The sequence below is a fragment of the Apodemus sylvaticus genome, chromosome 14, assembly GCF_947179515.1.
Source record: "Apodemus sylvaticus chromosome 14, mApoSyl1.1, whole genome shotgun sequence".
Taxonomy (NCBI): domain Eukaryota; kingdom Metazoa; phylum Chordata; class Mammalia; order Rodentia; family Muridae; genus Apodemus; species Apodemus sylvaticus.
The window spans coordinates 70,644,474-70,657,758 of record NC_067485.1 but is presented as its reverse complement, the minus strand read 5'-3'; the positions used below and the strand labels follow the sequence as shown (position 1 = coordinate 70,657,758).

At 47.7% G+C, this 13,285-nt stretch overlaps 1 protein-coding gene across 3 annotated transcripts in view; it reads right to left on the bottom strand.

Moving 5' to 3' along the window:
* Positions 1-13,285, bottom strand: part of Frmd4a (FERM domain containing 4A) — a 219,105-nt gene that overhangs the window by 69,936 nt on the left and 135,884 nt on the right. For all 3 annotated transcript variants that reach the window (XM_052157216.1, XM_052157217.1, XM_052157214.1), the window contains exons 8-11: positions 11,831-11,914; positions 7,011-7,076; positions 6,648-6,705; positions 4,899-4,985 (exon numbers count right to left, since the gene is read on the bottom strand). In XM_052157216.1, the coding sequence (XP_052013176.1) occupies positions 4,899-4,985; positions 6,648-6,705; positions 7,011-7,076; positions 11,831-11,914 (295 nt within the window). The remainder of the gene's footprint in view (positions 1-4,898; positions 4,986-6,647; positions 6,706-7,010; positions 7,077-11,830; positions 11,915-13,285) is intronic.

Below are 13,285 nucleotides of genomic sequence, written 5' to 3'. Positions count from 1 at the left end.
TCACACTGGGCTGTCTCAAGGCCCCACCGAGTTAGTAGTTTCTGCTTTCTTCTGACTGTGGCTTCTGATGACCAGAGTGTCAGTCTGTCCGCAGGTCTGAAGGTTGCAAAACAGAAGGATTTCACACAAATCCTGATAGCGGTAATAAGCTGAGCTGTCAGCCACAGCTCACCCACACCTCTGCGGCGGGGCCTGCACAGAAGGGTCTGATGGTCACAGAGATTAAAGCAGCTGTTCTTCCCTCAGGCTTTGATCTAAGGAATGTGAGGGCCCCTTCTTTACAGGGGGGCGCCTTGTGAGACAGGCCTGTGTATGCCACCTTGATTCTGTCAGCTGAGTCAATAAGACCTTTCAAATATATGGTCTTTACTTTTGCATTTGCATGCTAGAAAAAAAATACTCTTGCTTTTACTACTAGCATAATTGGCAGAGTGCTGGTCACTGCTGCTAGTGTCACTGCTGCTGGGTGGTTTCCAGGTTCTGATGTGCTAAAAGTTTCAGTACTTGACCACATATGTAAACTAAGAGGTAGCCTGAGATGGACCCCCCAGGGCCAAGCATCTTCTGGGTACCATTTCATTAATCCCGCTGTCAAGAGCAACCCAGGCAATGAGTTATTTCTACACAAAAGTTATAGGTGGTTAGCAACCGGGAGGGGGCAGGAGACCATGACCTATTTTGGAGAGGCAGGATGGTTCTTTGGTCACCATGACCCTTTTGTTCATTTTTATTGCTAAGCCAAGTCAGATGTGTGTACATGTGTGTATGTGTGTGTGCATGTATGTGTGTACGTGTGTATACATGTGCATGTGTCATTTCCTCCTCTGAGTCTATATCATACATAAAGATTGCCAGGACAACTGCCCATTGGCAAGAGTGATACTAGCTAAGGGATGTTTCTAAGTGGCAGGTGGGACGTGATGATTGACAGGAGCCAAAATCTGTGTGTCAGGCGGAGGAGGGTAAAAGGAAAAAACATAACTGGGTGAAGGATGTGAGCAGTGTTCCCCGAGAGTGGGTGGAGGGTGTCTGCAAGAGCTCGCACGACATGTTATAACGTATTCTCAGCAACTGCCTCAACCTTTGGGGTTCTGCCTCATTGTCACACAAGACCTCATGCATACAAGCAAGGAGCAGTGCCAGTGGGGAATGCACACCCGGGGAAGACTTCATTTGCTTTTAAATCCCATTTGCTGCTACTTTAGGGCATTTGGGGGTTGAGTCTCCTGTGCGTGGCATCTGTGCTGGGTGGGTTTTTTTGTCCCTTTAACACTAGCTAGGGTCATCTGGGAAGATGGGAATCGGAATGAGAAAACATCTCCATCCAATTGCCTATCAGCACGATTGTAGGACCTCTTCTTGATTAATGAGCGCTTTGGAAGGGCCCAGCGTACTGTGGGCGGTTCCACTCCTGGGCACCAGGCGGTCCTGGGCTGTATAAGAAGGAACACTGAGCATGCCGTGGAGAGTAAGCCAGTAAGCAGTTTTCATCCATGGCCTCCGCTTCAGTTCCTACCTCCAGGTTCTTGCTCTGACATCCCTTCACTCAGAACTTCTGATTTTTTTCTGAACACACTCAAAAGACAAAAAACAAGTCTAAAAAAGCCCCTACGTATCTATTGTTTCTGAGGGGTATGGTGGGGAGGGTAATAGAAGCTAGAGAAGAAATCTGTTTTTGTTTGGCTTTACATTTAAGTTTTGTTTGCTTTCTGTGTTTTGTTGTTGTTTGTTTTTATTTTTTGAGATAGGATCTTGATAGGTAGCCCAGGATAAACTGCAACTGTCTTTAGCCCAGACAGAGTATTGGGGATATAGGTCTGTGCTATAACACCTGGCTTTTCAGAAACTTTTTGAAAAGAAGTTCAGAGCTGTACTTAGGAAGAGAGGAATCTGCTCATTGGAAAGATCCAGGTCCTATATTGTGGGTTATGGATTACAGGAAGCATAGGTTTTTTTTTTCTTTTACCCCAGCCTGGCGCCCCCTGCCCCCCACTTTACAGTTTACCTTTCCAAAGCTACTCAGAGTAGGACTCTGACATGGGGTGGATACTGCAAACAGAGTGGTGAACTGAGTCTAACTAGGACCAAGCTACTGTCCTGTCTGATTTGAGATGGCCGTTAGCTCTGGGCTCTCAGGGATTTGGTGAGACATTTTTGATGAGCCCTACGGGGATACCTGTGTTGATCTCACGGGTGGTACAGTAGAGGAGAGCCCTCAGCCCTTCAAAGAAAGGGAGTGCCCAGCACCGCCATCCATCGCCTCAACCTGAAGGTTGGCGCTCAGTACCGTGGTGCCACGTGACAGCCGCTGTAAGTGGGTCAGAATGTCAGCGAGGGCTTCTGTTTGCTGCTGGGTGGGAAGAGCTGCCTGGGCAGGAGAGGCAGTTCTTGCCACAGGTGCCCCTGGGTACTTAGAGCTTGGCACAGATCATCTCCTAAGCATCCCTGGAGGCCTAAGGTGGTGGAGATGTACCTGGCCCCAGTGCCAGAAGGGCGTGCTACCCCCCCCCCCCCCGGAGGCCATCCCTGCAAAGCTCACTCATCCTCTTGTACTTGGGAACACTCTGGCTCTCAGTGCAGCCTAGGGATGCAGCCACACCTGACCACCTGCCTGACTACCTTTCCCAAGTCTGAGCGCAGGAAGCACAGAAGGCTGTGATAGACTGTGGCTATCTCCAGACACCCGTGGGCATCCTTGCAAAGCTTTCTACATGTATAGTGGAAGGTCAGAGACACAGGGTGGGTGGCCCCAGAGAGTTTCTGACACATGGTGGTCTGGAGGCACCCAGGAGGGACTTGGATGACTTTGTATGCAAACACGCAATGGGAACTCTCTGCCAGGTGTGTGCACCTTTTGCACGTGTTCCAAAGCTCTGAGTGGCTCAGAGCCTCTCCTACTTCCTACAAACAACAAAAAAAGGGGGTTTGTGATGCTAATGATGTTGTGTAAAAAAGAAAAGATCTCCTCCCCACATCTCCCGGTGGGCAGGATTTCACAACTATGGCTTCTGTGCACTCTTCAGTTTGGCCCTAGAGCCCCATTAACATCTTAGACACATGGACCCCCTCCCCCCTTCCCACCCCGACAGCTGATGATGAAGAAGATGTAGCACTTGGCTTGATGGGGGAGGTTGAAAGGACTGTTCCCAACTTTATATTCAGCATTCATTTCCCAAGGACCCCCAAATTGTACATGAGCCTACAGGATCAGCATCAGGCTCTATGAATGCTGGTGACCTCTCCAGCTGGGATCCCGCTGTCAGTTCAGTTTTCCCTCTCCTCTGTTGCTCTGCTGATAACTTTTTTTTTTTTTTTTTTTTTTTTTTAGTTTAAGAACCTTCCATGAGCACTGGAAACCAAATTAGGTTTTACTATTAATGATTTATTGAGCCCATATTATGTGTCTCTGGTGTTTGGCATATATCAAGGGCTATCTTATTACTTTCATTAGGATTACACTTCAGAGAAAATAAGAAAAAAAATTCTCCTTCACAGGACTGCAGTGGACAGAAGAAGTCTCAATACTGAGAGGTATTAACAGAGGGTTTAGAGGGCAAGAGTGAATTCTACCGTGGGTCTTAGCCACACTGGCCTGGGTTCAATTAGGCTTTGGAAATTCTCAATGCTCTTAAGCTCCAACTGAATACCTAAGTGCCTGCTACGTGCTACAAGTTCCTTGGGTGTCCATCAAGTGCACTATTGAGAATGCCAGAAGCTATATTTCCCCCAGTTTTCTATGTCCAAGAACAATGCAGAGCTACATGTATTACGACCAGAACTCTGTGAAAGGTGGTGGGGGTGTGTTTACCATTTCCAAGTAGGAAAAAAAAAATAAAGGATCTGTCTGGCGGTTAGAGAGAGGAGGTCATGTAAAAGACAAAAGAACTCAAGGAAAGCATTAGAAAGGTCAGGCAGAGAAAAGTACCAGGAGAGGCAAAGTGAGGACAGGGTATATATAGGTCTATGGTTAAAGCAGGAATGTTTCTTGTGTATAAATGGAAAACAGGTTTTGGAGCTCGCTACATAAAGCTCCTCCATTGTTCGTCCTTGGAACGGAAATGATCAAGTGAGAGAATTTTTTTTCTACCGCTCTATTTCCCCTCTATCGATTTAATGAAGAAGGCAACTAAGAGGACAGGTGCTAACTTCATAGCGTGTAGTCAGCCCAGATGTGCATAGGGTGTGTGTGATCAGCCCAGAAGTGCATAGAGTGTGGTCAGCCCAGATGTGTTTCTCTCCTAGTCACAGATGCAGAAGCTTGGGTAGCAGACTGGGAGTGTGTAATGGACCAGAGGTCCATTCCCACCCCCAAAGCACTTTTCCACTGTAAGTTTTCTGTTTGCTCTGGTCTGGGGAAAGTTGGTCAATGAAAACAAAATTCAAGCACGCTTCCCATCCCGATGACTCGATTTCCCTTTCTCCGGGGCAGATGACTCTAGTCTCGGTTCATTTTTATGATACCAGAAAGGTAGTTGATGCTCTTTATTTATTTTTTTCATATCTCCTTGACCTATGACCTTATTCCAAAAACCACCAGTGAGAACTCGAACTGGCCTCAGGATTCAAGAGAGATAATGTTCCTTCATTTTGCCAAAACATGTAGCCTCCCAAGAAAAGAAACATACAAGGCAGGCCCTCAGAGCCCGTTTGCCCGTGTGCCCTTGGAGAACGGAGCCAAACTCCATACCTTAGGTAATTATAACACCGTAGGCTTCCTTAGAGACCAGGAGAGAAAAATATTTACCCAGGAAACTCAGATAGGATTACAGTGGAGTCATTTACATATACACACACATTAGCATGGGTTGGTGAGCCCTTAGGCTATACACTGTTAACTCCCATATACCCCTCCCCTCTCTCAAAAAAGAACCTTAAACCCACAGAGGAGGGGCCCTTACCTTCCGTGGCTTCACTTTATCATGGTAGTCATACTGGAAAATTCCTTTGTAGCTCAGTCCCAGCCACCATGGTATCCCCTGCTTGTCCTAGGGTGTCAATAGGAGTATAGGTCAACACAGGGCTGGAGAAGGCAAATGAAGACCAAGAAGGGACTTCCTGGCTCATCTGATGACAAGAGAAAAGGCAGTGTCTCTGGAACAGAAGGGATCCATCTCTACTTTATATCTGAAATATATATACTTTATATCTTGGTTGGCTCTGTTTCCAAGCATCATCACAGCAAGGATACCTGTATCCCTAACTTATTTGCTTACTTCTTTGGTATAAGCATGTGCACCTGTTTGCATGTGTACAGGTGTGTATGCACATGCATGGACTTGTGTGTGGAGACCAGAGGCTGATGCTGGTGGCTAGCACTGGCTACTTTGAGAGCCCCAGGGTCGTTTCTGCCTCACCAGCACTGGATATTTGACTTAGGTGCTGGGGACCTGACCTGAACTCAGGTCCTAATGATTAGACAGCACTTTACCAAGAGAGCATCATCTCTCCAGCCTCCATCTTTACTCCTTAGAGAGGTAATCACAAAGATTAAAGACAAAGGAAATAAAATTTGAAAACAAAAGATTTGAAGCTCCCGGAATACGTAATTTTTATAATATATATGTATATATATACTATCTATCTATCTATCTATCTACCTACCTACCTATCTATCTATCTATCTACCTACCTACCTACCTACTGTCTGTCTGTCTGTCTATCTATCTATCTATCTATCTATCTACCTACCTACCTACCTACCTATCTACCTATCTATCTATAGAGAAAGGTAGGTAGGTAGATACGTGGATGGGTAAATAGACGATAGACAGACAGACAGACATATATGTAGTATAAGATCATTATGCTGACACCGTTGCTGTCTCTGGGAGGTGCCCATGCCATGGTACTGACTCCTAGGAATAAAACAAGAGGGAATGTCGTGACACTGTGGACAGCGTGCTGAGCCCTGACACAGGGGACGCTGAGCCCTTTTGTACTGTACTTCATTCTGGACTCAGTGGCCACATCCTCCTGCACAGCATCAACCAGGGGCTGGTTCTGAGGGATTCACCTTCCTCATCTGGAAGAGAAGTTCCTAGAGGCCAGGTCACCCTCCTCTCGACACTGTGACTTAGGCTTGAGAAAAGCAGGCATGCTTGTCTCTCGTGTGAGAATGAGATCTCAGTGCAGCACAGCATGGATGGAACGGAATAGAATTAAGAGTGAAACTGATGTCACACTGTAGTTGACGTCGCCACATTCAAGAACATAGTCTCGGGTCTTTCAGTGGCCCTGCTCCTCCTCCTTGGAAGCTGACCGCGTGGCATCAGACCGCCAAGAGAAACACAGCAGTCTGCCACGAGCGTTTGGTTTCTAGTTCCTTGACTTGATAGAGCTTTTCTAGTGAGAGGCCCTGACACCCTGATTTCCCAGGATTCCTCTGAGACCCAAAGGAAGTAGAGATTTATTATATTGCTTCACAAAAGAAAAAAAATATCGGAGAGTTACTCTATCAAGTGGGAATACCCTAGGCATAAAATTCAGTTGCTCAATTCCCCCTGGCAAGCAATCTTTCTGACCAAGCCAACCTCCATCAGCTCCAATTCCCCTCAAAATCTTCAGGTCAGAACATAAGAGAATCTTCTCTTTGCTTGCTTGCCTTTTTAAGACAAGGTAGATGAGTTTTGGCAAATGCGTTCACTTACCTTCACTGCATAATAGTGAACGCCGTAGGTTGGCAGAGACTCCACGATACTCATGTAGCTGCAGAGACAGCACACATAACAACACACAGCAGTGTTAGTAAGCATAAGTGCTGTCACATACATGCTCTTCTTCTGTGTGTCATGAGGTTCTGAAGTGGATATCAACTTGGAACTTAGCATACACTTCCAAGCAGAAATCAACAACCTTGATATATGGCTTATTAACCCTCAAACATAGTCTTGAGTATATAGTGTATGTTGTGTGTATGTGTGTACGTGTTCATGGGTCTGCACTTTGCTGACTGAGCTGTCCCCCACACCTCCCAATCACAATCGTAGTGTGCACTCAGAAGGGCCACTTACTTCACGATAGCTTGTCCCCTCGTCTGGCCATGCAGCTTCTTGTAGTACTCGATGACTCTGTCTTCACTAGAATCAGAGAAGGATGCTGGCATTAGAGACGAGCATCCCACCCACCCACAGCCCTAAGACACTAATGTCCATCCTCCTGAGAACCTCTGTGCGAGCAGTCACTGGGGAAGAACTGTGTCCTGAAATAACATTTCTCAATGCTGCTCATGTGCCCTTCTAAAAGACTTGGTGGGAGATAGAAAAGCTTGTTTCCTCCTTAGAGGACTCTCATCTTTATCTCAGACTGCTAGTCAGTCAGATAAGACTGGAATGCAGGGTTTTTTTTGGGGGGGGGGGGTTACTCTTTGTAAGATACCACAGAAAAGGAAAAGATGAAAAAGCACTTGGTGCCAGTCACAGGGGACGCTGTGGTAAAACTTGCTCACTCTTCCTTCTGACGCCCCTCATTTTACAGGTCCTGTCTGCACAGGGTCTGGGCAGGGTAACATTGTGTCTACCCAATGCTCAGGGCCAAACTTTTCTGAGTAGTCAAGTAATCAGAGCTTCCAAAGAGGAGAGAAAATTCTGGAATTTGGGTCTGGTTAATAAGATCACACTAGGAGAACACCACACTATCTAATAGAACGAGATTACAGCACATTTACCTTCTGAGGTTTTACCTCTAAAATTAACAGGAGATTAGATGGCCCCTCGGGGAGAGTGGCTAGCCAAAATTTGCTTTGATGGAATAGTCCGTGGTTGGGGTAAAGGCCTTCCTGGGGACATGCAGGGTACCAAGATAGGTGGGAACAATGGCAGGCTCACACTGCAGCCTCAGGGGTCACAAAGCCAGCCCACAGAAAGAAATGGACAGTCCCTGGCAAGAGGCCTTGGTTCCCACCTGCTAAGGACAGCCCTAAAAGCTTCATCCTCCTTAGCTTTGACTTTGAATCCCACTGAGTCAGTTATTTCTTCAGTCGCCATCGAGGGGACTCTGTTAGTCTTCTGTAAGGCTTCATGATGGGGAGTAGGGGAGTTACAAGGTTATACTCTCGACTTCCTTAGTTGATCTTCGGTGTCCACTGTAAGTTCCCAGAATGTAGGTGGAGCCCTCTCTAACATTTTTTCATTCTCCTTATTATCTAGCTTCTCTTTCAGGGTCTCCCATTTTCTAAGTTCATGACCTATGGTGGCACGCTTTCAACCACACAGCTGTGATTTTGATGAGGTCAAACTTCCAAACCTGTGGTCAAGCCAACCAATGGAGACTCAAGCCTACTTCTTTTCTAGCTCTGGGAGCGAGCATCCCTGGGGTGGGGGTGGGAGACTGAAAGTCAATACAGTGTTGTGAATCTAAGCAAGGCTTGGGAAACATCCACAACACAAAGTCCCAAACACCGACAGGCAGCTGTCCTCCTGGCCGGGCCTCAAGGTCTCATGGGGCCTGACAGCTGCAAGAAGTGCTGCCGCCCCCAACCTCGTCCAGCTGCCTGCTGCCTGAAGCCATCTGGTAAGCCACAGAGGTGACCTCCTCCAGCCTCCGGTTTCTCCACTTCTTTCTCCGCATTAAGCCAACAGGGGCCTGTCATGCGGTGACACACTCAAGGCCAGCTGGAGTCTCGTCAGGTGTGTCCCAGCCCTGCTCCGTCTTGTTTTCACCTGTCTCTGGAACCTATGGAAGGGATGGGCGCTCCTTGGTCTTCAGACTGTGTCCCCTGATCCTTTTAAAGACTGGACAGAATTACAGTGGAGAACCCACATGTTACAGGAAATTGAACCCCAAGCGCTAGCTGTAGGGTATGATGTAATGCGCATCACAGGGCAGAACGGCGCCTTTGCACTGTTGGGTCTTGCTGGGAAATTACATTACTGCTCTCTCTGCAGATAAGGAGGCAAAGAAACATCATGACTGGTAGGAGTGGCAGCGGTAATGATGCTGGTGATGGGGACTCCTGTCTTGGAGTTGTAAGACTACAGAGCCAGGGTTTCAGTCCTTATATACTCACCACCTATACTGTGGAGGTGATTGGGGTGCCTGGCAATCTATAACCAAGCTCATGATGGAGAAGCAAGGCAGGACCTGATGCCACTTTGTTCTGTAATGCTGGGCATAACACCTTAACCTGCTAAGATGCTTCTTTAATAGGGATGCCATCACGCAGCATGAAGTCCAGGCATAGGGGAAAGGAGATTGACCCCATGGCTCAGTGTGCTTGTGAATCTTGTATTCTTTCCAGTTCCACAGTGCGACTTATTTACTCTGTTAAGAACAGCCTGAAGTAGCTTGGGGTGGTCGCTCCCATTGTACACATGGAGAGAGAGGCTTGATAGTTGTAACCTCACAATTCACCGACCTGTCTGGTATTGTGATGAAACCCGTGACTTTACCAGAATGTCATGCAAAAGGGCTCCCAGTGACCAGTCTTGGCACAAAGGACGATCACTGTATCTTTGAGTGCCAGTGGGAATAAAAAGCCAGGAAGAAGGAGGGATCTACATCTTTGATTCAGGAATGACAAGGGCCACCTGAGACTGCATGGCCTGGAGGGTAAAGAACGGGCCTCACGGTCAACTGTCATGCTGAGTGGTGATTCTGGGCAAGCACAGAGAAACTCCGTCTACTAGCTTCTCCTTTGTGCTGTGTCTATACAAATGGTCTCTTCCCCGCTTAAGTCCTCGGTTTTTAGAAATTCATGGAAATAGGTTGAGAAATCAGAGACAGGGCAAGCAGCTGTACAAGACATCAGGGCAGGGGCAGAGGGAAAGGCCATGGATTCTTTTAGCATCAGGATGATCGGCGCTACTGATTCATTCACAGCTGGGTGTGGCACTGAGGGTGCCTGGCTTCTGTATCCTGCCTCTTTCCTGGTGGGTGGTGCATTAGACTGCTGTCAGCACATACAGGCGTCTGGGTTAGACCTTAGGGAAGGGCTGGCCTAGTCATGTGGCTAAAAGCGGTTCTGGTAAGACGGCTGTGGGCAAACTGTTCAGATAGAGATGTTCGTGTTGATAAATGGCAGAGAGCAGAGCCAGAAAGAAGGCTTTCTATATTACTAATAACATGAACACAGAGGATCTGGCGGAGACAATGAGAGCATGGTCCAGAATGAGGGGGGGAGGGAGGGGGAACTCAGCAATTGGCGTTGGGGTTGGTTTAACAATGTTAGACAGTAAATGAAGACAGGACTGAAGGATGAATTAGGTCAAAGTTGATTCTGACTCCAGACAGTCTACGAGCATCACAGCTGGCAAATGTAACTCATGCCCGCATGTGAAAACTTGTAGCTTCTCAAGTTGTTACCATCATCTCTTTAAATGAGACAATGTTTCACTATATAGCCCAGGCTGGCCTTGGACTCACTGATATCATCCAGATTGGTTTTGAATTGGGAATCCTTGGTATAGCCTTCTCTTTGTTTATGGTAACATTACCAAATGAAGACGGCTACTAGGTCAGCTCAGTGGTGAATACTGAACTGTCCTGCGGGGTGGATCCGGATAGGAGCTCAGTTTTGAGCCCAGCTCTCCAGGAGTGGGGCTTCTCAGAGAAAGGTGTTTTCTGAGTATAGGTTTCATCCCACTAAAGAACTCTGCGTTATGATGTGACCTACCTATGACGTGACCTACCTATGACGTGACCTACCTATGACGTGGCAAGGCATCTTAAGTCTACTTAAATAAGGGAATAGCTGGCTTATTTACTGCTGGAAGTGTCTAGACAGGTTTGGACACTAGTTCAAAAATTTTAGAATGTGTTTCTAAGTGTGTGTTGAGCCCTGCGTTGTGGTTCTATGACCAACTTCCTCAGTGCTTTTTGTCTTCCCTCTCTTCTTCTCCCCTTCCATCTCCTCTCCTCCCCTCTCCTCTTCTCTTCCCTTCTCCTTTCCCCACTCTCCCCTCTCTCTCTCCTGCCCTCTCCTCTCCCCTCCCTTCCTCTCCTCTTCCTTTCCCTTCTCCCTGCCCCTCCTCTCCCATCTTCTCTTTCCTCCTCTCCCCTCCCCTCCCCTCCTCTCTCTCCTCTCCTTCCCTCCCCCTTTCTTGTATTGGGGGGAGCTTCACACACTAGGGAAACTTGTACCGCTACATTATATCTCAACCCCTAAAAAAAAATTTTTTTTGAGACAAGGTCTCACTAAGTTGCTGGCTTTGAGCTCACTCTGTAGCTCAGGGAGGCCTTCAATTTATAATCCTCCTGCCTCAGTACTCTGAGAATCTGCGGTTGAGGGACAATAATACCACCAGGTGTCCTGCCCCTACTATGACTTATACTCTGAGCAGCTATATTGCTTTTTGAAAAGGCATCAGAAGAAACACCAGGGAACTGTTCCTGTCCTTGTGAGAAATCTAAAGTCAGCACAGAAGTGCCCAGCAGGATTCCAACACCCTCTTGAGGAATGGGAGACCTGTTCCATCCAGGTCCGACCACAAATGCCTAACTCATATGGAATTGGGCAATTCAGGGCCCCACAGATGAACTATGGCATAACGTGACAAAGGAGGCTAAATCAGGAGATAGATAGAAACACCAGGAGAAAGAAAGCAACCTGCTTCTTCTGCTACCAACACAATGATGCCCCCGTTTCTCCAACCCCTCAGACCTCCCACATCCCAGAGACAGCATTCCAGCCTGGAACTTGCAATCCTCCTGCCTCAGCCTCCCAGAATCCTGGCATTCTAGGTATAAACAACTATCTCTGACTCTGAAACCTCTGACTTCTGAACACCTAAGTTACTTGACACGGGAGGGGAGGAGGCACGTGGTAGCCGAACTCTGTGCCCTTCTTGAGGAAGGGGAGACTTGTTCCTGAGAAGGTTCTGGTACGGGGTCTTACCAGTAGGCCAGGGAGGGGTGTTCCTTCAGGGCCTGGGTGGGAAGGGCTGGCAGCTTTTTCAGATCACTCCTCACCACCTCATTGCTGAAAGAGAAAGTCGAGAAACATCACATCACCCTCTGAGAAAGGAACTGCCCTGCTGTATAGGGCTGGGAGGCTGACATCTCCCTTAGGGCGGCCGGTGACAGGAGCAAGGGGGCTTTGTTTTTGTTTATGTGATATAACAGGAGAAAGAACAGAGGACGATGGAGCTGAGGGGTTTCTTTTTCCAGTGTAGAGCTGGGGATGCCCATGTGTGGAGCCTCAGAACCTTTGTGCTCACAGGAACATCGTGGCATGCTGGGCTCTGAGCAGCATCAGGCATGACTGTGGGAAAAGAGGGATCCATCGCATGGGGTGTGCCCCAGGAGGAGCTTCCAAGGCCCTGCAGCTGGGCTCACAGACTCAGAAAGGGCCCAGCTTAGGTCATCCCTGGAGCCCCCTCTGCCTCCCTAATACACAGCGCAGATAGTCTTGGCTTAGATTTACCCCATTCTGGGAACTCTTTCAACAGTGTGATAATGTAAACAGCCATTCCTTTGAACAAGCCTGCAGACTACCTAGTAAGTGGGAAGCAGATTATCTGGTCCCATCAGGAGGATTGGTACCGCTGGTCTTGGAATTGGAGTGTTGTCGCTCATGAGTTCACACATGCTCAGCGTTGGAAGATAGTTTAAACTCCTCTGTTTCGACCAACCTTCTTCAGATGCTTAACAACCCTCTAGAGCCCCAAGCCTGATCAGCCTTTGGCACTCTGAAACAACGCCTCCATCATCTACAAGGTTCTTACTCATTCTACCCAATCAGAGTCACAGAAATAGTCACCGACACATCTCTTAATGCTCTAAGTAAGTTTACTTGTTTGGGTTGAACTATTCTTACAGCTATGTAACCACAGTCCAAGGGTTATACATACCTGTGTCTAGTCACTTAGCAGTTCTGCAGCCCTTTACGCTAGGGGTCCCTGGTGTCTATACCCACACTCAATTTCTAGAGCCATTAACAGTATACACTCGGACATGGTTCCCATATCTAAATAGTGTCTCCTGCAACAGGCCCACCCCCAAAGCCTCAGGCTTATAAGCTGGGCTTGCCAGGGATGCTCGTGTGGAGACTTGTAGTAGATCCACCTTGGATGCTGGCGGATCTTTGTGTTGTTCATATAAAGCTAGGTAAACACTTGCCACCAGGAGCCTGGACTTTGCCATAGAAAAGCAACAGAAAGATCAACACATAAATAGGACAGGAGGAAAAGAGGAGGAGGAGGAGGAGGGAGAAGAGGACTGAGAGGGGGAAGAGGAGGAGGGTAGGAGGAGGAGGAAGAGGAGAAAGAAGAGGATGAGGAGGAAGAAGAGGAAGAAGAGGAGGAGGAAGAGGAAGAGGAAGAGGAGGAGGAGGATCAGGGAATGGGACTGG